Below are 27,063 nucleotides of genomic sequence, written 5' to 3'. Positions count from 1 at the left end.
TTTATATATAAATAAGTTGAATTAATTATAGTGCAATATTATATTATATTATGTACTCACAGAAATTGCTTTCTTGTAAAAACTGTATTTACTATGTAATTGAAATTGCCATTTGGCCTGTGCCTTGGCATTAAATAAACAAAAATCTAAATCTAAATCTAAAATTCAAAATTTTTTTGAAAATGAAAAAAATTTTCAAACACCCACAACTCTTAAAGTAACCGGCCGATTTTGCTCATCTTCGAACTTGATCTTTGTATTGATCCACATAATGAGCCCACAAAATTTCATAAATATCGGTTGAGAACTGTGTGCGCAATCCTACTGACATGACGCGTTATATCACATATATATATATATATATATATATATATATACTATATATATATATATATATATATATATACATCAATACATATATAAACTTTTGAGCCAATGCCATTTTTCGACATTACTCGATGAAATAAAACATATTATGATAAAATTTTCCTAAAATTACAACATGAGACCGCCTACAATAGTTAGATTTCTAAAGAAATCTACCTAAAAACACGCTTTTTATGGGTGATTCTCTGTAAGGATGTTTTTTGCTGTCCCAGGAATTTTTTTATGAGAAAAATTGTTATTTTGTTACTAAAAAAAATTTATTACGAAAGTAAAAAAACATTTCTAGTTGGAGCATTTAAAACTAAAATGAAATAAATTTTGGTTTTTTTGCTATAAATTGGTAAACCACCGAAATAACAGTCCCCTGGGCTGTCCCATTCACAAAATTCAAACTTTAAGATGAATTTTTAAGTTATTCATCCATAATATATAATTTGGTCCATAATGTTTATAAACTTCATTAGTTAACTAACAATCTTCTTCAATAAAAAGTACCGAAAATTAATTTGTTTCATTAAATTCATTAAACCAAAGTTTGTCCCAGGCATTTTAAGAACAGTCCCCTGCCAGAAGTTCAAAGCCAAAAAAAAATCCAGCATGTTATTTTACCTTTTGTAAGGTTTATAAGGATCTAACTAGCCTTGAATTAATAACCATAGGGCTGTTAGCGCTTTATCGGCATTTTATTTAGTGTCAAAGCACCGTTTGTACTGGAAATATGTGTCTGGGCCACTTAAAAACTCAGTCCCCTGGCAACTATTTTTATTTATAATTTATTTATAAAATTGGATCCATAAGTCTTAATATTATTCTAATTAATGTAAACATTCATTGAGAACTTGAAAAGTTGAATGCATTGAAATAGTTTGCTTGATTTTTCTCAATTTGATAACATAAATAATAGTTTAAAAAAACTAAAAACACGCTTTTTATAGAAAACCAAACTAAAAAATAGAAAATAAATTTTAATAAATTTAAATTAAGAATAGTGTTAAAAATTTCAATAAATATAAATTAATAATAGTGTAAATAAAAAAATGTATTTTATTTTAAAAAAAGCGTGGGGTGCTTTTTAAGATATCAAAATGATAATCACTCTACTCATATCTGTCAATAAAATATTTATAACTATTGACACCATGCACCCCACGCTTTTTTTAAAATAAAATACATTTTTTTATTTACACTATTATTAATTTATATTTATTGAAATTTTTAACACTATTCTTAATTTAAATTTATTAAAATTTATTTTCTATTTTTTAGTTTGGTTTTCTATAAAAAGCGTGTTTAGTTTTTTTAAACTATTATTTATTTTTTACTTTTAGTTTGGTTTATTTATAAAAGCGTGATTTTTTAGTTTTTAAACTATTATTTGTTGATTATCAAAAATATTCAGGCGCGCAAATTACCCACGGAGAGTTACATACTGACAAACTGACATACAAGTGAAGCTAATATAAAGCGTGTAAAAAACCTACGGAGGAAAACACCTGGTTTCGAAATATAACTTCGGGATGGTCATCAGAGGATTCCGGGTTGATGTACGGGTTTATCTGTGCCATTCCCGATGAAAACCTACGGAGGAAAACACCTGGTTTCGAAATATAACTTCGGGATGGTCATCAGAGGATTCCGGGTTGATGTACGGGTTTATCTGTGCCATTCCCGATGAAAACCTACGGAAGAAAACACCTGGTTTCGAGATATAACTTCGGGATGGTCATCAGAGGATTCCGGGTTGATGTACGGGTTTATCTGTGCCATTCCCGATGAAAACCTACGGAGGAAAACACCTGGTTTCGAGATATAACTTCGGGATGGTCATCAGAGGATTCCGGGTTGATGTACGGATTTATCTGTGCCATTCCCGATGAAAACCTACGGAGGAAAACACCTGGTTTCGAGATATAACTTCGGGATGGTCATCAGAGGATTCCGGGTTGATGTACGGGTTTATCTGTGCCATTCCCGATGAAATCCTACGGAGGAAAACACCTGGTTTCGAAATATAACTTCGGGATGGTCATCAGAGGATTCCGGGTTGATGTACGGGTTTATCTGTGCCATTCCCGATGAAAACCTACGGAGGAAAACACCTGGTTTCGAGATATAACTTCGGGATGGTCATCAGAGGATGACTAGGAAGGTCATCACCTGGGTTCTAGGTTGATAATAATCAAAATTTAAATAATATCATTATGGTAGTCTCTTTATGCGAAGGAGAGTTACATACTGACAAACTGACAAACTGACAAACTGACAAACTGACAAACTGACAAACTGACAAACTGACAAACTGACAAACTGACATACAAGTGAAGCTAATAAAAAGCGTGTAAAAAAAAACAGTCCCCTGGCAAACAGTCCTCTGTGATGTTATATGGCAAAAGATACACAAATATCGAAAAAACAAAAATTAAATCGGCTGTTTATTTATTATGATTGAGCTGATAGTTTTGTAGCCCTTGTTAATTTTTTTTCTAATAAAATCAAAAATAATTTGGTCGGACAATTTTGTACAGATTTAAGACGTCCTTACAGAGAATCATCATCATAGAAAACCAAACTAAAAAATAGAAAATAAATTTGATTTAAGAATAGTGTAATAAATTTTAATAAATATAAATTAATAAAATTTTCAAAATGCTTAACTTCTCAATTACTACCTTTGACCATTCCTTCGTAATTTCTGCGATCCGAATTTAGAAAGAATTACCATTTAAAATCACAAATTCACTTAGCCTAAACACTTTTAAGACTAGTGTTTTCGAATTCTTCGTGAAGCGTGAACAAGACAATAAATCTTAATTTTAAACTTCTGATATTCATTCACACATTTCTATTACTTGAGTTTATTATCTTAGAACATTTTAGATTATCACATCTTTTGCACTTTGTGTACTTTTGTACTTTGCACCATTGAGTTTAAGGGGGCATTCTAGTCTAGAGGTCTGAATTTCGAGCGTTTTTTGACAATTAATATAAAAGAAGCAGTTAATATTTTTACTATACAATTTTTTATCATTTATTTATTGATATTTCAAGAATACAAAAAAATACATTTAAAAAAAAAAATAAATTTTCAAAAAGATATAAGTCCTTGAAGTAGAGAAAAAAAAAAAGGCCGTGTCCTCGCGAAAAGGATTTTTCCCTTTGTATCCATCTGACAAAAAAATAATGCCAAATTATTGATCAGTACAAATGTCATTGTCGCACAAACCAACAAAACTTGAAAAAAAAATTTTTTTCACAAAATGGCGGCTGTTTAAAAATAGAAGTCGATTTTTTTACTCATTTTTTAACCTCCTCCAATTTTTTAAAAATATTACAAATTTGAAATTTTCAATTTTTATTGGTTAGTGCGAAAGCGAGATAATTGAAGAATATTCATGCTAAATTTCAAGTAAATCGGCTGATTAGAACCTAAGATATCTGCATCACGAGAAAAACGCGTTTAAAGTTTAATGTTCAGTTTCAGGCAGCGTAACTGATAAAATAGTACGTATAACTTACATTCTCTTAATCAGCCATCCCAGCTTCATACATTGGGCCTTCCTCTACTTTATATTGACTGTTTTCAGCATTTCTCTCTGTATAACGAGCAGTTCTTTCCTCTTTTGAAGCATCTGAAGCTCGAACCTCAGACCGTTCAATCTTTACTGCGTTGCGCCTAACAGCAAACCCATGGGATTCCAGACCTATTTTTATTCCCATTAGACTCATTATTTGTAAAATAGGATAAAAGCCTTCATTGAAAATGCAAACTGCTAAACAATTAGCAATCTCAATTGTCTGGGACCCGGCATGGATATGTTTGGGTGCAAATGTCCATATTAAAGAGTTAAGTGACTCGTTGTTATTTTGAGTTTCGCTGCCCAAGCAACGTTCTAATAAAGAATTATCTGATAAGCATTCGTAAATAGGTTTCATAGCTTTTAAAACCTTATCAGTTAGAGGTGAATTTTCATGGTGAAAGTCATCCTCAGTTCCTTCGGCCGCTGCTTTCTGCCACTTGCACCAGCTGTCTGGTCCAGAAGGGCAATTCATGTGCTGAGGCTTCTTATCAGTTGAAATTTTATGCAAGTACGTGGCCCATATTTCTCGTTTCATATCTTCAACGGATTCAGGATGACGACGGATAGCTAATCCGTAGTACGCAGACAACTGAGTGATTACTTTATCAGTCAATTTACCACCACCGACACTAAAACGGCTGTAACTTTGAAAATAATTTGAATTTTGAAAAATCCTTTCAGGGAGATATTTTTGAATATCTAAACTATCGAATTATGAAAAAAAAATTTTTTCATTTTTTTTTCAAAATTCTAGACTAGAATACCCCCTTAACTCTTCAATTTTTAATTTTTAATTTTTATACTCAAATTTATGTTTTTCTTTTATTTATCATAATTACATTCCAAATTCATGAAAAATGATTATTTCTTAGTATCGAAAAATTTTTATAATTTTTTTTGTTAAAAAAATTACTAAAAAAAAATTTTTTTTAAAATTTCATTTGTAAAAAACTTGAAAAACTATAAGTGCAATTCTTTAAAAATATTTTTTACTTCTAAATTAGTAATTTAAAAAGAACTTAAAAAATTAACAATGTCGGCTGTCTTTACTATTATAAAAAAAATGTTTTATTTTTAAAAAAGGGTGGGGTGCTTTTTAAAATATTATTGAAAATGAATGAACATAAAGTTAGCCGACATCTAAAAATTTTTATAATTTTTTTTATTAAAAAAATTATTTGAAAAAAATAAAAAAAAACTTTAAATTGTAAAAAAGTTCAAAAACTATAAGTGCAATTTTTTAAAAATATTTTTTAGTTCTAATTTAATAAATTAAGCTAAATCAAAAAATCAAAAATGTCTGCTAACTTTATTATAATTCGAAATGATAATCCTTCTACTCATATCTGTCAATAAAATATTTATAACTATTGACATTATGCACCCTACGGTTTTTTTGCAATAAAATATATTTATTTCTTATTTACAATTATTAATTCATATTTATTAAAATTTTTTACACCATTCTTAAATCAAATTTATTTTCTATATTTTAATTTGGTTTTCTATAAAAAGCGTATTTTTAAGTTTTTTTTAAACTGTTATTTATATTTTCAAATTGTTTTTTAACAAACAAATTTGTTCCGAAAAATTATTTTTAAAAAATTGCATTTTTCATTTTTTTAAATTTCTATTTGTCAATTTTTTTTTCATTATTTTTTTTTTAAATAATTTATTTGTCACCAAAATTTTTAAGATTATTAAATCTCTGCTAAATTAATTTTTATATGAAATTAATGAAAAATAAATGAAAATCTAAATTTTTATTTATTATTAAATTTAAATTTTTCCCGGGAATTTTAAATAATTTAAAATTCGCGCCATCTGTTATTAACTCTCAGAACTATAAGAAACTTGGCCAAAAAAATTAATTAAATATTTTCTAACCCCTATTTATAATCTCCATTTTTTTCTAAATCATCCAAAATCATCATATATGTAAAAACGATTTAAAGAAAAAACGACAATAGTTTTCGCAACACCACCAGAGACGGATCGAGTGGTTGTGACTTTTTTTTCTGTGCCGACTCATTGCGTGATATACCTATATATTCACACACATACACGCATTATTTTATCTCACTAAAAAAATTGATATATCAAGTTTCACACAAAGTTTCATTTTCAAAATTAAAAAGTAAACGCGTTAAAAAAAAAAATAAAAAAAACTACGCCGCATAGTTTTAACGCATGGGATATAATTTTACAATAATTATAAAAAATATATATGTATTCTTATGTTTAATAGCAGCTTATTTGTGTAGTGTGTAATATAACCTCAAAAATACCCAAAATGATTATCACGTTGAAAAATTTACAGCAACAAACTTTTACCATTGAAATTGATCCTTCAAAAACGGTATAATAATAATTATTTTTTTTTTTTTAATTTAATTATTAATTTTTTTTATCACTAATTTATATTTTTTATGTTTTAGGTAAAAGATTTAAAGGATAAAATAGAAGCACAAGAAAAATATCCTGCTTTGCATCAAAAATTAATTTATGCTGGTAATTTTATTTATTTATTCATTTGTTTATTATCTATATTATTAAGAGAATAAGAAAACTTTTGTGGACAGTGTATTTATATGTTAAAATGGGGTTTTATGGTTAAATTTGGTATCATTAGAAAGGTCTTGACCTGCAGTTGTACCTTTTCAAGGTTTCATTCTCACCAATAGTCAATTTATGATAATAAGTATTTATGCTGCATTCAAAAATGCTGTATTTCTAGATACATAATTAAGAAATGACCTTTTATCTTGTGAAATATTGACATTTTTAAAGATATAAGCTCATCCCGATGTTACACTCATTGAGACCTTTCATTTGAGTACCCCCATCATTTTTTCATATATTTTATATAATTACATATTTTATATATAAATACATAAAAAATATACCAAAAAATTCATGTGGGTACTCAAATTAAAGCTCTTGATGAGTGGAACATCAGAATGAGCTTATATCTTTAAAAATGTCAATAATTAAGAAATGATCTTCTATCTTGTTAACTATTGACATTTTTAAAGATATAAGCTCACCCTAAGATTACACTCATCGAGACCTTTTATTTGAGTACCCACATCAATTTTTCATATATTTTATATATTTATATATATTATATATATGTATGTATAAAAAATATATAAAAATGCATGTGGATACTCAAATGAAAGCTCTTGATGAGTGTAACATCGAGGTGAGCTTATAATCTTTCAAAATGTCAATAGTTAAGAAATGATCTTGTGTCTTGTGAAATATTGACATTTTTAAAGATATAAGCTCATTCCAATGTAACACTCATCAAGACCTTTCATTTGAGTACCCACATCATTTTTTCATATATTTTATATATTTATATATATTACATATATGTATATATGAAAAATATATGAAAGTGTATGTGGGTACTCAAATGAAAGCTCTTGATGAATGTAACATTGGGATGAGCTTATATCTTTAGAAACGTCAATATTCAAAAAAGTACAGTGCAATTCAACAAAAGTCATCATCTAATAAATCAAAATTTTATTTATTTATAGTTCACAAGTCACGGCAGTCACATAGTGACTGCAAGATTGCTAGTTATTTTTATTACTAGTATGTAGTATGACCTGTTTGGTGATAGTCAAATCAGTGGACATTAGATAATTATTTATTTTTAAATTTATAAACAAGTTATTAATATATTTTAATTTTTTTTATTAAAAAAAAAAAAAATTAAACTGAAATTCAGAGATAATTCTTCACATTTTTTTGATAGATAACATAAAATATTATTTTTAAAAATTTAATAAGAAAATTTTAAAGGAACTAAGAACTCATTTTTCAAATTTTCCTAAAAGCTGATTATGTAGTAGTTTTTTTTTAATTTTTTTTTTTTTTTTTTTTTTTTTTTAAGAAAATTTCATTTTAACAATTTAATCATAAAAAAAAACAAAATTTCATTCTATTTAAATAAATTTATTAATTATTTATTTATTTTACAGGTAAGATTCTAGTTGACGATGACTCCTTAACTCAATACAATATTGATGAGAAGAAATTTATTGTTGTTATGGTATCAAAGCCCAAAGTTGCTGAAACAACTACTAGTAATACTGATGATGCAGCTAAAGAACGTACCAGGTATTTTTAAATTTAATATAAATCAAAATAATAATTTAATAATAACTTACTTTTATCCAAACTGTAAAAATTAAATATAATTATTCACAGATAATTTTTCAAAATTTATTTAAAACAATCGATTATTGAGTCAAGAATATTTTATTAAGATAGTTTATTAGCCCAATAACACAAACTTAACCCTTCATTTTTTTAATTTACCCAAAAGATTATGCTTATAAAAATGCATAAAAATATGATGTTACACTTATCGAGACCTTTCACTTAAGTACCCAGATCAATTTTTCATATATTTTATATATATATATATATATATATATATATATATATATATATATATATATATATATATATATATATATATTATATCTATGTATTTATAAAAAATATATCAAAAATGTATGTGGGTACTCAAATCAAAGCTCTTGATGAGTGTAACACCGAAATGAACTTATATCTTTAAAAATGTCAATAATTAAGAAATGAGCTTGTATCTTGTGAACTATTGACATTTTTAAAGATATAAGCTCACCCTGAGATTACACTCATCAAGACCTTTCATTTGAGTACCCACATCAATTTTTTATATATTTTATATATTTATATATATTACATATATGTATATTACATATATGTATATATGTGGGTACTCAAATGAAAGCTCTTGATGAATGTAACATTGGGATGAGCTTATATCTTTAGAAACGTCAATATTTAAAAAAGTACAATGCAATTCAACAAAAGTCATTATTTAATAAAGAAAAATTTTATTTATTTATAGTTCACAAGTTACGGCAGTCACGTAGTGACTGCTAGGTTGCTAGTTAATTAATAATTATTCTATTAAATTTGAATTTTTATCTTCAAAAAAATTCTCTATTGACCTCTAATCCTTGATCTCTACGCGGATACTTCAAATGCAACAATAAATTCTTGTTTTTTTTTTAATGACTATATTATACAAATAAAATAAATAAGTAATCCATTATTTAAAAAGCAATCTAAAAATAATACCCTCGAAAATTATTTATTCCAGAGAGACACCAGCAGCGTCATCAGAGCCCTCACCAGTAACCCGGCCGTCAGCAGGCGCCCAACCAACTGACCAATCATCAACAGCAGCGGCTGTGGCAGCAATAACAGAAGCAGCCGCTAGAAATCAGCCCGAAAGCGCATTGTTGACCGGAGACGCTTACGACACCATGGTGACCAACATTATGGACATGGGCTATGATCGCGAAAGAGTTGAGCAAGCTCTGCGTGCAAGCTTCAACAATCCTGACCGCGCTGTCGAGTATCTCATCACCGGGATTCCCACTCAAGGAATCGACGCTCTGTTCGACGACTTCCCAGAGGACAACGCACCAGAGGTCGCTGACGCGATCATGGAACAAGGTGGTGGTGGAGGTGGCGACCCACTCGCGTTCCTGCGCAATCAGCCTCAGTTCCAACAGATGCGGAACGTTATCCAGCAGAATCCGCAGCTTCTCAATGCTGTCTTGCAGCAAATCGGACAGTCCAATCCTGCGCTCTTGCAACTTATCTCACAGAATCAGGATGCGTTCATCCGTATGCTCAACGAGCCTGGTAAGTTTATTTATTGATTAATTATAAATTTAGGAAGTTCGAGCGAATCTAATGTAAAAAATAATTTCCAACTTTGAGCTTTGAAATTAAGTATACGTATTAATAAATGCGTAATTGATCTAATCCCAAAATTTAAAAAAGATTCACCGTTTAGTTACTTAGATATTAAATTTCAAAAATCACATTTTTTATCTTCTTATACACGGGCTCTTATGGCGGACAAACGTTTAGTCGAGACTTTAATTATTTTTTTCAATATTAACCTCCCAACTTTAACGAATAAAAAACTATACACAAGAAACTTGAATTATTGTAAAATATAAAAAAAAATTAATAATAGTACATTACCGATATAATTTTCGACATATTTAAAGTTTAATTCAATGTCTTTGACTCGTTTATCGTCAGCTATTTATTCGAATAAAGATTTGGCAACGTCGCGTCAACAGCTGAGAAAAAAGAAAAGGATAGAAATATAGTTACAGATAGAGAAATATTTAACTCACACAGTCATCCACGTCTCTGTAATGGGTATAATCAAATGCGCTGTTGCCAAACCTATTTATTTAATCCGGCAAGCAATAAATATGAAAGTCATTTTATTACTTTATTTTATTAAATAAGTTAAAATCATCAAGTATTAAATTGTTCAAATTTTTTAAAATTAACATAAAGAATTTTGACGAATATTGGGAAGACTGAAAGTAAAAAAAAAATGTAAACATTATTTTGACTTATAAGTTACGCTTGAACCTCCTTAAAAACAATTTTTAATAAGAAAAAAACAAAATATTGACCGGGCAATTTAAAAACTCGATTATTAAAATTCTAGTAATTTAATTTTATTCAAAATCTAATCTATATTATAAAATAGCTGTTTATTTAAGGAAGTCCTTTCGCCATCAATGTTAAATAAAAAATATTAGATTATGCATAAAATTAATTTTTATCTAATAGTTAAAGTCCTTATTTATCTACTAGTGAAGTTTAATTTATTCTTCAGCGTGGAAATTTTTGAAAAAAAAATTTCTAAAAATGTTAGTATTTTTTCCGAGTCTTAAGAGAAAGTCAGACCTTAACAACTTTCTCGAATTATGGTATTAACCACCGACTAGATGGGGTAAAAAAAACTCAAAATAAAGTTTTCGAAATATTCAGGTTTCATTTTTTGCAATAAAATATATAGGCTGCCGTGTAATTTATGGAGAAACTAAAATTATAAAACCACAGAAAATTTTTAAGTAACCTACATTAAAATGGCGTCAGAACATTTGGCAACGTTGCGTAGCGCTTGAGCTTCAGACCATTCAATAAATTCAAACTAAACTTTAACGCACTTATGTTTTTCATACATACTTATTAGTTAATTTATTGTTAACAAATTTTCATAATTCATAATTGAAAAATAAAACAATAATTAAAAAATACTAGCATTCTTGCCATTAGTCATAAAACCATAACATTCTAATGTCAATTATTACACTCAATATTTTTAATTAATTTATTTATTTACCCTGACTGCAAAAACTTAAACGTGGTTAAGGTTATATTGTGCAAATGAAAATGTAAACAACCTAAATATAGCGTTGCCAAATCGCGGACAGGTTACTAACAGCTGATTTACGACAGTCAAATTAATTTTTGTATTTAACTATTTTTTTTTTAATTTTCAAAATTTCAACGATTAATGCCTCATATACTATTTATTTTTTAATTTTAGGAATTTTTATGGGTTTTTTTATTTTAATTTATCGAATATTGACTACTACAATTGTTGTGACTTTACTGAAGCGGAAGAACCTCCTTAATCCGAGCAAAAACAGTTTCACTGTAAAAAAATCGCGCCAAGTCCACGTTCATAAGACTATTAAGAAAAAAAAATTTTATTTCTTTACAAAAAGATATAAAATAAAAAATTAAAAAATCCAAGATACCGATATGGTTGTATATGATTTTCGGAAATTAAAAAAAAATTTTTTGTAAATTTAAAAATTAAAAGAAACAATTTTGGAACGTATTTAGTGTGCGTGGTTACAAAATATTTCACTTTTTGTGAAATTCGTAAAATCTATCTACTAGGACTTTTAAAAAAAATTAAAGTACACAATCATGCACACCAAGTATGTTCCAAAATTGGTTTTTTAAAATTTTTAAATTTACAAAAAAATTTTTTTTAATTTCCAAAAATCATATACAACCATATCGGTATCTTGAATTTTTTAATTTTTTATTTTATATCTTTTTGTAAAGAAATAAAATTTTTTTTTCTTAATAGTCTTATGAACGTGGACTTGGCGCGATTTTTTTACAGTGAAACTGTTCTTGCTCGGATTTCATTATTTTTTGTAATTATAATAAAAATTGACAATTTTAATTTAATACATTTCCGGTGGCAAACTATCCCCTTTAAGCTATAGTTCATGTAAAAGTTATTCTTGCGCCGTCTGGCGTGTGTAATTGCAAGCTGTCAAATATCTTTTTTTCACTGTAGTTTCCCATCTATTATAAGATTAGCATGCACCCTTATATTATTTAGTCTCTGGCCGTCCGCTTTTTACATAAGAAAAAAGTTAAAATCTAAAAATCTGGGTCGCTATAGTTTGTGCTGATTATTTTTAATAATTTTAAATAGAAATTATAAAGATAATTGATAATAATCAAGTAATACGCGTAATAAAAAGCATGAACTACTATTATAAAATATCATTTAAAAAAAAAATCAAAGTAAATTTGAAAAAAAATTTGTAACCTCAAAAAACCGTTCTGCTTACGGTATATACACACTCGGTAGTCTGGCTTGAGAACGGAACTTGGCGCCAGACTCTATCGAGTCTGTTGATTTAAATTATCACATAAAAATAAATATAGATCCTAAATTTTCTTTAAGATGGCGTTGCGCACCGGATATAGTACTACGTCACTATCCCGCCAAAATTCAAATTTAAAAAAATAACTTAATTTAGAAATAATCTAAATAAATAAATTATTTAAATATTTTTCTTTTTTTTTTTGTTCTTAATAACTTTAAATAAAATTCAGGTCTTGACCTTTGCAGTGATACTAAATTTAATTTTAAAAAATTAATTGTATTATATACATACGCCGGAGTCAAAATTTTTCTTATTCTTTTAATTATATAGGGTCAAGGAACCAAATATTGACCAGGTAGCATAACAATTTAATTTTAAAATATATAGTAACTTAATTTTATTTAAAATTTAATTTATATTACAAAAAAGCCGTTTATTTATTTTAAATAGCAACATAAAAATAAATATCGTTCTTAGACTCTCTGTAAGATGGCGTTGCGCACCGGATATAGTACTACGTCATAACCCCGCCAAAATTCAAATTTAAAAAAATAGCTGAATATAAAAATGACCTAATCAAATAAATTATTTGAATATTTTTTTTTTTATTCCGTTCTTAATAACTTTAAATAAAAATTTAAGCATGTACTTGAATATAAGATGTAATATTAAAAAAAAAAAAATAGGTTTGTGGTCAAATTTATGATTAAAATTTTTATAACTAGCTGGAGCTGCTGGCGCAGGTCAACTGGGCTCGAATCAAGCTATCCGCGGTGCTGGAGGTAACGCAGGTGGCGCTGATGCAGTAAGTCCAGCGGTAGCCGCCACTACCGGCGTCATACCTATTTCTCCGCAAGATCGCGAAGCCGTGGAACGATTAAAGGCTCTGGGATTCCCCGAACACTTAGCCTTGCAAGCCTACTTTGCTTGCGAGAAGAATGAAAACCTCGCTGCTAATTTTTTACTATCACAAAATCTTGATGAATAAATTAAGATCTACCTTAATAATAAATAATTATTGCTAATAATATTAATAATGATATTATTATTGAAAATAAACAAGATTATTGATCATATGATTAACAATTAATAATTAAAATAAAATAAATTTGTTTCTCGTTAAACGCATTTACATTTTTCAAGGTCAATTTTTTATTTTGTAAAAGCTAACACTGAAATGTTAATATTAATATTTCTTAAAAATAAAATTTTAAAAATTTTAAAATTAGCTTATAATATAAATGCAAAATATATATTAAATAATATTAAATTGGTTAGTTTGTTCGATAAAAAATAAAAACATAATTGTCAGATTAAATTTTCTTCACATGAATAAATTTATTGATTCATTTCTTCTTCTTCTTTTTTTTTTTTTTTTTTTTTTTTTTTTTTTTTTTTAATTTATTGCTAATATAATATTTTTTTTATTAGTGTGGTTTTTATTAATAATTTCTTTTGTCAATATATAATTTTGAAAAATAAAAATAATTATAATCTATTAATAATAATTTTTATTTATTTATTCCAGGTCCGGGATTTTTTTTTAACCTAGAAAAAATATTTTAAAGAGATCCACGCGAAGTAGTCAAATTTTTAAAACTTCCTAAAAATTTTTAAATTCCCTCGCGGTTTTGGAAATACCGTAAATTTTCGGTATTAATGCGTTTACCATAAATTAACCGTTATAATTCTGAAATAATACGGTATTTCTGTGGTTATTTTGGCTAGTTTTTGTTACTATAGTTATACAGCATTTCTACCGTACTTTTGCTGCAAAGTTCAGAAATAATACGATAAAATTACCGTAAAACTCTAGAACCTTTACCGTAAAAAATCTATGTATTAACTATAATATTACTATAATTTTACGATAATAAAATGGTATTTCTACGGTAAAAATACCGAAGATATACTACAATTTTGCCGTGTTTATACTGATATAATTAAAGATATAATGCTTTCTACCGTAAGATGGACGGTGGTGTTTATTACTCGGTGGGTCTTATTAGGTGACTGAGTAAATAGTTACGGATAGTGTCTCTGATAGCTCAACTGGTAGAGTCTTCGGCGCGTAACTAAATGATCCGGGTTCGAATCCCGGTCTGGACTAGAAAAATGATGATAATAATAATAATAGAAAAATTAATTTTCTAATCTCTTAAAAATTTTTCATGATAATTTATAATATTATAAAAAAATATTTTAAGCTATTGAAAAATAGTAGCAAAGCAGCATATTTTTGGTCTTTTACCGGTAGTAGAAAGTAGGGATCTTCTTTTCCGGTTTTTTGCTGCAATAGTGCCGCAGAAATACAGTACACTGAAAAAAGTAATCTGCAATAAATAACAGTCGATTTGTAATAAGTAATGATCAACTGCTAAAAATTACCATTTCAAACAGTAAAATCGTGATTTTACTATTCACTTTATAATATTTACCATTTAAACGTTACAATTTACTCTTTACACGGAAGAAAATACTATTTCAAACAGTAATATTCGCTATGTAAATGTCTAAAATGTTAAAGTATAATAATTAAGAATTCAGACTTTGATATTTATCATTTCGTACCCAAAAAATGATCTTATGATATGTAAAAAGTATAAAATAAAGTTAGTAAATTTCTAATTCAAGCAACGTCAATATTTACAAAGTAAAATGGTAAATTTTAAACGCTACGCTAAAAATCAAACTGTAATTATTGATTTGCTTGGACTGGTAAAATATATATTTTAAAAGTATAATTTTTACTGTTTCAAATGTTAAATTCTCCCAGAGTGAGAGCCCCTTCTCTTTCATCTGAGTTCCCCTTCTCCTCATAATATCGACTATATATTGAAATGGCAATTTTTACTGTTTGAAACTGTAATTTTTTAAGATGAAAGAGTCGTTATTTACTATAGTGACAGCTACTAATCACTTATTTTGGATATTAAATTATAAATTGTGGCTTTTATACTTTCTACATTAAGTTCTGTAATATTTATATTTTTGCTACCCCGATGTCCGCTTTAGTGTTTGAAACTATAAAAATTAACCGGAATCCGAGTGAATATTACAGTTTACTTTTTTCCGTGTAAATATACGGTACATTTACGGTTTAAATACTGTTAATATACCGTAATTTTCTTGTTATATTGCCGTAAATATTCTGAATTTATTTCGTAATTTTTTCGTAATAATTCGGTAAAAAAACTGGCTAAAATTACTGGAGTATTACGGTAAACATACAGCATTTGTATCGTATAAATACCAAATCTATGCGGCGTTTCCAAAACCGTGAGGGTTCAAACTAAGTAGCCTCATAATTAATAAAAAAATCAAAAAACAGTAGCTTTCCGGGATATTTAATTAAATAATTAGGTTTGAAAATTTTAATTTTTACATGTAGGTAAATGGAGATTCCATCAGCTGGGTATTTGGTTAAGAATTTAATGCAATTAACGATTTAAAAAAAATTTCATTTTCATTGAATTCGACTGAAAAGATAATAAGCTTCCGATTAAAACAATAAAAAAAGTAGCTTTCCGAACGTATTACGGAGATATTTTATATTTTTTATGAAAAATCACTCGGAAATTGCGTTCTTTAAAGTCTTGTATTTGACTTGGCAACACCGCTTGCGCAGTTACCCCTGCGCATAAGTAACCGCGGTTTTTTTAAATGCTAGAAGATCAGTCATTCTAGTTAGACAGTAAACATAAATAAACTTTAAGGTTAGGGGACTCTTACGGTGTTGTCAATTGTATACCAGTATTTCAGAGTGCTATATTTTTTATTAGTCAATTAAATGTTAATAATTATGTAATGAGTAAATTTTTCGGAAATTTCCTTAAAAATGTTATTAATTAATTTAAAAATTAATTTTAAAATAACAAGAGTATTTATACGTATTATTTTTTTATATACATTCTTTACTCTAGGAGGGCATACTTGGATCTCCTTAAACAAAAATTATTTATCATTTAATTAAAAATTTTAGATATCTTTTTTATATTACAGAACAATAGCTGCGCATGAATTAATTGCAATTTCTGTAAAGCCAGGCTTGCATTTACACCAATAATTAATGCAAGCAGAGTTTTCAGCCTTGCATTGGTCGTCTTTCCAGCAATATCCGCGCAAAATAGGAAGACATGTTGATTTACTGACTGCAATGTTATTACTTCTGCATACACACTTTTTTGTTGAGCATGTTGAGTGCCAGATGTCGCTGCACTCTGTTTCGTCATTGCACGAGAACAAACTATCAGCTGAAAGAGGGCGTGATTAGCAAATTCTCTTGGTACTTTATCATATTAAGAAAGATAACTTACTTTTTACACATTTCTCAACTGACACGGCAGTGAATCCAGGTCTGCATTGACACTTATAATTCGAACAATGAAAGGAATCACCAGAACATTGGTCGTTTGTCCAGCAAACTCTGTTGAGAACAGGTATACAGAAAATTCCATTGAATGCAAAATGGTCGTCACGGCAGACACATACATTTGATACGCATATTGAATTTTGTGTCGTCTTACATTGAGTTTGCTCTGTACATGATCGTCCTAACATAACTGTGAGAAGAAAGAAAATTTTTTTTAGTAGGTTACTTGAAAAAGAGATTTTGCATTAATTTTTTAAAAATTAATTATAAAAAATGAAAACTTTTTTTTTATCTTGTTAAAAATATTTTTTATACATTTATTAATTTATTCTATTTAAATCTAATCTATATTACAAAAAAGCCGATTTTTTATTTTAAATTACAGCATTAAAATAAATTTAGTTCTTAAATTCTCTGTAAGATGGCGTTGCGCACCGGATATAGTACTACGTCACTGGTCTGTTCAAGACTTGTCAATTGAATTTGCTACAAGTATCTGGAGCAAGACCCATAGGTAGAAAAAGACACCATCAAAATTGAGACCAGACTTGCTCAAGCCTTGAAAAAGATTGCTATATGGGTATACTTACTTGGTATACAATATGTGTGAAAAGATTGTAAGAAATGAGGCTTGCATCGACACCGATTATTAAGACAAATCGAATTGTCTACCATGCACTGACTAGTGTTGTTACACTTTCCTCCCAGAAGAGGCTCACACTCGTTCCCATTAGAAGCCACATAGTAAAACGAGCAAGCACATACTTTGTTCTGTCCACATAATGAAAACTTTTTGTCGTGACAGTCTAAATGATCCTGGCATTTTTTCTCCAGAAGCGCTAGAAGAAAGCATTAAGTTAGCAATCTAGGAGAAGATTATCTTCCAATTTTTGAACTTACTTGGCAAACACTTGTCATCAGATTTACTAATGAAGTATTCATTACAGTCACATATCCCGCCAAGACAGGCAGAATTATCAGGAGCACAATCTGATCTTTTGGTGCATTGACGCCCCAGCAAAAGTAAACAAGTCGTTAGATCAGTACTAACATAATCTGATTTGCAAACACACACCTTATTATTGCACTCTGCGTTCTTTATATTGTTGCAATCATTATCCTCTCTGCAAAATTGGCCCAGAAGTGCTTTAAAGAAATATAATTGAACGTCAGTAGTCAATGAATTTTAATTTAGAGGAAAAAAGTTGGGAAAATCCAAAAGTGCACGTTTCATAACGCTTTTTAATTTTTAGGAAAAAAAATCAATTGTATAATTGATTTTTTTAAGAAAAAAAAATTAAGTAATTTATTACAGAGTATTTTATAATATTTTTTGAATTATTGGCGCCTAATTTTCTTGTCACATGCGCGTGCCTAAAAAAATTTAGTAATATGACAGGTCGATTTCATTCTAACTTGATTAAGTGGCGCCATAGTTTTCACGTGAGAGAAATGAGAAAAGTTATTTTTTGTACGTGTGTATCATGGTGAATTTTAACCCGTCAGCACTCACGTTATGAGCATTTTGCTCACGCAACAACATCCGACTTATAGAGCGGCGTTGTAGTGCAAGTGAGACATTAAAATTCACGTGAGTTCTGACGGGTTAATAAAAATTCATTAAAAAAAAAAAAAACGAAGTAAACTAGGCTACTGATATTAAATACGGCAGCAGTTCCCGTGAAAAAATATTCTGATCAGGCTTGATATGAGCTGATAAGGCCATATAAAAATTTTTGATATGTTCATATCTGGCCTGATATGATCTGATATGTCCATATTTAATTTTTGATATGTCCTGATATGGCCTGATATGAAAATTGGCCATATCAAGCCTGATCAAGCCTTATCAATTTGATATGTCTATATCAGACTTGATATAGCTTGATATGCTCATATCTAATTGTACATTATTTTTTAATAGGTCCTGATATGCCCTGATATAATCTTATAAAGTTATATATACTTTGATAAACTTGAAAAAAAAATTCCTGATCCGGGTTGATATAACTTGATATGGATTCATATAGTCTGATATACTCATACCCTTACCAGCACATAAGTAGTCTTATGTACTTATATAAAGGCATACCCGAGTTAAAAAAACTATATATCATTATATATGATTCATATCTAATTATATAGAAGCATATGTAATTCATTTATAATTATATAGATGTATATATAATTCATATAAAATTATATATGAATCATATAGAATTCTATATAATTTTTTTTACTCCAGTGGGTATTTTGTGATTACCATAAAACATTCTTTTTTTCTATCTAAGCGTCTGTTACTCCAATGATTAACAATCTTTTAATATATAGTATTTTTCGGATGAAATAATAGGAACTTAAAAAAAATTTAATTTCACAAAAATTATTAGTTTTGTCAAGTTCAAAAATTGTTAGCCAGGCCCTCCAGCAATATATAGTTCCATATACTAAACAAATAATTCCATTAAAATTTAAGCTTTCAATTCTGATTTTACCTCGATTATTTTCTTAATTTCAAAGAAATTATAAATTCTAAAGCAACGAAGTACCTTAACAATATATCGTAGAATCATTTTTGCGATTTCATGTGTACATACATAATTTTATAAATCTGCATATATATACCATTATTATATATAAATATTGACAATTAATAATTAATAAATTAGATAAAAAATTTTGTTCACTACGAATCGATCATGTATACGATTAGCATTACTTGTAGTTATAATAAACTTTGTTTTCCAAGTAAGTCTCTTAGGTAAACTGGTAGTAAATTAGTCTTTCAAGCGGTAGGTCCACGGTTCGATTCCCACTCGCAACGAATTTTTTTTCCTATGGAAATAATTATATATAATTATACCTAATTATACATAATTATATAGGGCCATTTTTCATTTATAATTATGTAATATAATGAGATATAATTTTTTTTACCGGGCCGGGTACATAGTCTGATATACTTATATTAAGGCATATATAGTCTGATATGGCCAATTTCCATATCAGGCGTGATATAGTCTGATCAGAAAATTTTTTCACGGGTTACTCGAATTCTGGAACTAATAAAAAAAGCCCGGTCTCGATACATCTATTTTTTCGGGAGTTATTGTGTTAACATACAAAATCAGTGTAATTAAGTTATTTTTTACAGAGTATTTTATAATATTTTTTGAATTATTGGCGCCTAATTTTTTTGTCATATGCGCGCACCTAAAAAAATCTAGTAATATGATTGGTTGATCTCATTTTAACTTGATTAAGTGGCGCTATAGTTTTCACGTGAGAGAAATAAGAAAAGTTATTTTTTGTACGTGTGTAAATTGTAAATTTTAATAAAAATTCATTTAAAAAAAAAAAAAACTAAGTAAACTAGGCTACTAATATTAAATACGGCAGCAGTTAATCGAATTCTGGAACTAATAAAAAAAGCCCGGTCTCGATACATCTATTTTTTCGGGAGTTATCGTGTTTACATACAAAATCAGCGTACAGACATCCGGACGTCCACGTAAAATTTTTTTCGAAACGTTTTTTTTCAAAGTAGCAACATAATAATTATTTTTATAAACTATAAGATGGATTAATTAAAGTGTTTTCTCGATGTACGTGTACTCATATTATTGTATAAGTACAATATGGTTGTGATAGAGGCATTCAAAAATCACAAAAGCACTACCTCAACCGCTTGACGTTATGAGGCATGTAATTTCGCTTACTTGGTATGCACGAGTAGATTGATTCTTGTACGTAGTCATCCCGACATACACACTCATTGTGATCGCACTCGGAATTCAAAGTCTGACAATCCTCATCATTAGCACAAAATTCTCCCAGTAGCGGCTTACATGTTCTATGATCAGTTGCAATAAAGTTATGCTTACATTCACATTTTTTTTCTATCGAGCACTCTGCGAAGGGTATTTGATTACAATCTGCGTCTTTTTTACAGGATTCAAATGAAATTTCTTAAAAAAAAAAAAACAAAATATCAAACTCAAATAAATCTATTTTAGATTGTTTGACTTACTTGGCACGCATTCTAAGCGTCTAAACATGAAATTTTCTGTGCATTGGCACGTATTGTCAATGCACTTAAAGTTTTTGACTCTGCAATCGGTATCCAGGTTACAGTGTACATCTAATTGAGGCACACAAGTGTTTTTCACAAGGACAGTATTTGGTTGACAGGTGCAAGCACCTTGTTTTGAACATTCAGACCATTTTAATCCTACGCAATCTGTGTTATCCAAACATGAACGATTGACTGTATCTAAAATTGAAAATTTTACTAGTAGTTTTAATCCATAATTAAAATTATTTTTGTTTTTTTCGGTTAAAAGTGATTAATCAAAAATGACAAAATAGACACAAATAACTTATAAAAAAATTTGATTTAATTTGATACGTATTATTATTGAATAATTATAAGAGTATAATAAATGAAATATAAATTAAATATAACTGAGCTGTCACTCGGCAATACCAACTGTTGTTAATTGTCATAAGTTTGGTATTTAAACTACAATTGTTTGCCTTGTTTATTTATTGTTTAAATTTGTAAATATAACCTCATTGTATAAATTATAGGAATTTATTTTTATCAAAAAAAAAAAAAAATGAACCATGCAAGAATATCTGGAGGATTTATGAAGCAAACTTCAAATTTGCCGCTTAGAATTTATGCCGTCATTTTGTCGTTAGTTAACACGAAAGAGTTAATGTCTCCGATAAACAACAGATATAGAAAGCGAGTTATAATATTTAAAAATTAATTAAATTAAAACTTTGTGGTTAATCGTTTTTTATTTTATCCAATCTGCGTTTGAAACATCGTTCTGTTTATTTAAAAGTTTTTTTTTAGGTTAAGTTTGCCGATTTTTCATAAACCATCACTTTCCCGTGCTATTCAACAGAGACACCCTTAAGAGCTCATATATTTCTGCAAAACTTTAATTAATTATATCTCTTGAACAGTGACGTTAAAAAATCTAATTTTTTTTCGATAAGTCCATATAAGTATAATCTTTCGGATAAATTAAAAAAATAAAGGGTTAAGTTTATTTTATGGTGCTAATAGTAGACTACCTTAAGAAAATATTATTGACTCAATAATAGTTCTAAATAATTTTTTTTAAATTTACCAAATTTACCAAACTACTTTAATAATTTTTTAAGATAATGTTTTGTGAATGTTTATGAAAATTTCTTTACTTGAAAAGCAAAATTTGCCGTTTTCTATGTAGTTAGCTCTGCATTGGCACTGATTATCGATACAAATTGTATTATCAGTCGCGCATGTTTCATTTTTCCAACAAAATCCGCCCAACAAAGGCATGCAGGATGTTTCATTAAACTCAATGTTTTTTTCTCTGCATACGCATTTTGATTCTGATGAACATTTCGCGTGACGTATACTGCAATCTTCGTCAACTCTGCATTTGCTGCCCAATTTTCCTTCGTAAAAAATATATTTTTATTAAAAAAAAATTATGTTATAATATTAATTGTTTAAATAGAAACTTACTTTTTGGTCCACAAGCATAGCTATTTTGTGAACTTTTATAGTTACACGATAAATTTTCGTCACAACATGACCGTAGATTTTGAGGGTTACACTAGAGGTAAAATCAAATTTATTATTATAATATAATAATAATAATGTTTATTCATTAGCTTTAAGCTACATAATCAAGAATAAAAAGATCTTTGATCTTTTTGTATACATTTTTCTTACAATCTACTAGTTTTTAACTGTTCTCTCAATAACTTTTTAAAGATTACAAGATTTCTAGCCTCTTTAGTGTCCTTACTTAATTTATTAAACAGTGAAAAACCAGTCATGTTAATTGATTTGTCAGCTGTTTTTGTTCTCGTTCTTTGTATCATTAATCGATTTTTATATCTTGTACTATACCTATGGTCATAGTTCACAACAAATCGATTGAGATACTCAGGCATTAAGTTATTTGTCATCTTGTAAACAAACACACATACATTGAATTTAACTCTTTCTTCAATTGACAGAAAACACAGCGCATCCAACATACATCGGATTGGCGTATATATATATCAACTCTTAATATTATTCTCATGGCTCTATTCTGACACTTTTGTAACATTTTCATACATTCATCATTAATATTTAGCAGTAGAGTGGAACAATAATCAAAGTAAGGAGCGATCATAGATTTATATATTAAAACTTTAGTGTAGTCGCTAATGAACTTGCTTAATCTATACATTAAATTTATTCTAGCATTAACTTTTTTAACAATATAAAAGGTATGACTAGTAAAAGATAGAAATTCATCCAGCATTATTCCTAAATATTTGGCTTCAGTACATTGCTCAATTTTTTGTCCTGCTAAAACTAACTCTAGATGATTAACATTCTTTTTCTTTCTGTCACGAAACAACATACATACTGTTTTTTTACTATTAAATTTAAGTGAGTTGCAATTCAACCAAATTTCCAACTTTTTAAGTGTTTTATTTAATATCAACTCTATAACTTTTTCATCTTTACCAACAAAATATAACATTTTATCATCCGCAAACAATTTACATTGACATCCATATTCCTTCGCAACATCCACTATATCGTTATTATTACTAGATGTGAATACCCGCTCTGCTGGGTCATTTTTAGTACAGTTCTCTGTTTATAATTACATTTTTTATGATGTTTTAAAAGTTTCTAGAACAATCCAGCATATTTTCGACCGATAAGAATGTTGACATACATTTTAAAGCTTTCTAGTTCATTCGGAGTTATTCTAGATCATTCTAGAATTTTCCAAATCACTTTTATTCAATCAGAATCTAAACGTAAACTTTAGAACTTTACAGATCATTCTGGAAATTTATTAAACATTCTCATTCGATCAGAATATAAACGTAAGTTTTAGAACTTTCCATATCATTTTAGAAATTTCTGGATAGTTCTCAAATTTTCTAGAACATTTTCATTCGATCAGAATCTAAACGTAGATTTTAGAACTTCCCATATCATTCTAGAGTTTTCTAGAACATCCTCATTTATTAGAATCTAAACGTAGACTTCAAAATTTCCCAGATCATTCTAGAAATTTATAAAACATTATCATTTGATCAAAATCTAAACGTAGGATTTAGAAGTTCCCGGATCATTCTAGAAATTTCTGGATCATTCTAGAATTTTCTAGAACATTTTCATTCGATCAGAATCTAAACGTATATTTTATAACTTCCCAGATCATTCTAGAATTTTCTAGAGCATCCTCATTTAATCAGAATCTAAACGTAGACTTTGGAACTTTCCAGATCATTCTAGAAATTTATAAAACACTAACAGTCCACCCCGGCTTCGCACAGATATTTAACAAAAATTTCAACATTAATTATGATGTAATATAGCCTATGTCACCCGGAGATAGTATAGCTTCCCAACAGTGAAAGAATTTTTCGAATCGGTTCAGTAGTTTCGAAGCCTATTCGATGCAAACAAACAACTAATCAAATCTTTCCTCTTTATAATATTAGTATAGATTATCATTCGATCAAAATCTAAACGTAGGATTTAGAAGTTCCCGGATCATTCTAGAAATTTCTGGATCATTCTAGAATTTTCTAGAACATTCTCATTCGATCAGAATCTAATTATATATTTTAAAACTTCCCAGATCATCCTAGAATTTTTTAGAACATTCTCATTTGATCAGAATCTAAACGTAGATTTCAGAACTTCCCAGATCATTCTAGAAATTTATAAAAAATTATCATTTGATCAAAATCTAAACGTAGGATTTAGAAGTTCCCGGATCATTCTAGAATTTTCTAGAACATTTTCATTCGATCAGAATGTAAACATAGATTTTAGAATTTCCCAGATCATTCTAGAAATTTCTAAATGATTCTAGAATTTTAGAGAACATTCTCATTCGATCAGGATCTAAACGTAGAATTTAGAACTTCCAATATCATTTTAGAAATTTCTGGATAGTTTTAGAATTTTCTAGAACATTTTCATTCGATCAGAATCTAAACGTAGATTTTAGAACTTCTCATATCATTCTAGAATTTTCTAGAACATCCTCATTTGTCAGAATCTAAACGTAGACTTCAGAATTTCTCAGATCATTCTAGATATTTATAAAACATTATCATTCGATCAAAATCTAAACGTAAGATTTAGAACTTCCCGGATTATTCTAGAATTTTCTAGAACATTCTTATTCGATCAGAATCTAAACGTATATTTTAGAAATTCCTCGATCATTCTAGACTTTTCTAGAACATCCTCATTTGATCAGAATATAAACGTAGATTTTAGAACTTCCCATATCATTCTAGAATTTTCTAGAACATCCTCATTTGTCAGAATCTAAACGTAGACTTCAGAATTTCTCAGATCATTCTAGATATTTATAAAACATTATCATTCGATCAAAATCTAAACGTAAGATTTAGAACTTCCCGGATTATTCTAGAATTTTCTAGAATATTCTCATTCGATCAGAATCTAAACGTATATTTTAGAAATTCCTCGATCATTCTAGAATTTTCTAGAACATCCTCATTTGATCAGAATCTAAACGTAGATTTTAGAACTTCCCATATCATTCTAGAACTCCCCAGATCATTCTAGACATTTCTGGATCATCCTAAAATTTTCTAGAACATTCTCATTTGATCAGAATCTAAACGTAGATTTTAGAACTTCTCAGATCTTTCTAGAAATTTCTGGATTATTCTAAAATTTTCTAGAACATTCTCGATCGATCAGAACATTGGTATACATATTAAAGCTTTTTAGATCATTCCAAAAATTTCTAGAATAATGCAGACCATTTTAGATCAATAATAGTCTTATATTTTCAAAGCTAACATGTTTCAATCCCCGTATCTTTTACACCCTTATAATTATTGACTTGCATACACCATAGGGCACGATTATTATTATTATTATTATTATTATTATTATTTTATTAATACAAATTAATATAATTAATTAAAACTTACCTTCTCATTATAATCAGCGCATTGTTGATTGTTTAGATTACTTTCCACTTGACAAAACCTCAGAATTGATAATAAAACCAATCCATTAATAATGTTAGCGTTAATATCAATTTTTCCTAGCATTGTCAAATATTTTATAAATAAAAATTATCAAAAGAAGAAATATTATCACAATTTTTAAATGCGTGGCAAAATTTTTCATGCGCTCTTAAATATATCAGTGCTATATATCAATAAAAATAAATTGGTAACAATAAACTACGTTGGAATTACTATTAAAGTATTGTGAAACTACTTCTAAGATGTTTTTAAAATATAAATTTAAAGACTTTATTACTTTTGTAATTAAAATGATTGATAATTTTATTTTTAAAATCCATTTTTAATCGAAATATAGTAACTGTTGGTTCAATTATTTTAAAATTTATAAATCTTTTAAAATTTTAGACACTAAATTATATTTAAAAATGCAGTAATTTTTTCTTTAACAAATATAATTCTTCCCGAGTATAATCTCAATTTTTCCTGCAAAATAAAATATGTACATATTATAATAATAGTAATCCTTGAGGTAATATAAAATACATGACTATAAAAATTATAAAAATTCTAAGGGAGGGTACCCGAGAAAAAATATTTATATATAATTATATATAAATTGGTTATGCATGATTATATATGGAAAATGGCCAAATATAATCATATATAATTATATATAACAATATTTAATTATATATTCCCGTGGAAAAATTTTCTGATCAGACTATATCAGGCCTGATATAAACCGTCCATATCAGGCCTGATATGGAAATTGGCCATATCAGACTATATATGCCTTGATATAAGTATATCAGACTATGTATCCGCCCGGGTAAAAAAAATTATATATCATTATATTACATAATTATAAATGAAAAATGGCCCTATATAATTATGTATAATTATATATAATTATTTCCATAGGAAAAAAAAATTCGTTGCGAGTGGGAATCGAACCGTGGACCTATCGCTTGAAAGACTAATTTACTACCAGTTTACCTAAGAGACTTACTTGGAAAACAAAGTTTATTATAACTACAAGTAATGCTAATCGTATACATGATCGATTCGTAGTGAACAAAATTTTTTATCTAATTTATTAATTATTAATTGTCAATATTTATATATAATAATGGTATATATATGCAGATTT

General features: G+C 28.0%; 2 protein-coding genes across 2 annotated transcripts; one reads left to right on the top strand and one right to left on the bottom strand.

The window, feature by feature from the left end:
• Nucleotides 1-5,866: 5,866 nt before the first annotated feature.
• On the top strand, nucleotides 5,867-13,596 carry LOC123263268 (UV excision repair protein RAD23 homolog B). Its single transcript, XM_044725879.1, has 5 exons — nucleotides 5,867-6,324; nucleotides 6,404-6,476; nucleotides 7,961-8,099; nucleotides 9,136-9,686; nucleotides 13,222-13,596. The coding sequence occupies exons 1-5, from the start codon at nucleotides 6,259-6,261 to the stop codon at nucleotides 13,482-13,484; spliced, it is 1,092 nt and encodes a 363-aa protein (XP_044581814.1). The 5' UTR covers nucleotides 5,867-6,258; the 3' UTR covers nucleotides 13,485-13,596.
• A 2,830-nt stretch (nucleotides 13,597-16,426) lies between these two features.
• On the bottom strand, nucleotides 16,427-22,512 carry LOC123263256 (prion-like-(Q/N-rich) domain-bearing protein 25). The gene is made up of 8 exons (XM_044725866.1): nucleotides 22,396-22,512; nucleotides 22,083-22,325; nucleotides 20,899-21,141; nucleotides 20,588-20,836; nucleotides 17,769-18,014; nucleotides 17,459-17,707; nucleotides 16,813-17,058; nucleotides 16,427-16,749 (listed from the first exon to the last, which is right to left on the bottom strand). The coding sequence occupies exons 2-8, from the start codon at nucleotides 22,204-22,206 to the stop codon at nucleotides 16,493-16,495; spliced, it is 1,614 nt and encodes a 537-aa protein (XP_044581801.1). The 5' UTR covers nucleotides 22,207-22,325; nucleotides 22,396-22,512; the 3' UTR covers nucleotides 16,427-16,492.
• Between the last annotated feature and the right edge of the window lie 4,551 nt (nucleotides 22,513-27,063).

The sequence above is a fragment of the Cotesia glomerata genome, linkage group LG4 (assembly GCF_020080835.1).
Source record: "Cotesia glomerata isolate CgM1 linkage group LG4, MPM_Cglom_v2.3, whole genome shotgun sequence".
NCBI lineage: Eukaryota > Metazoa > Arthropoda > Insecta > Hymenoptera > Braconidae > Cotesia > Cotesia glomerata.
Note: the sequence above shows the minus strand (reverse complement) of the source record. Positions and strands in the feature narration are given on the sequence as shown.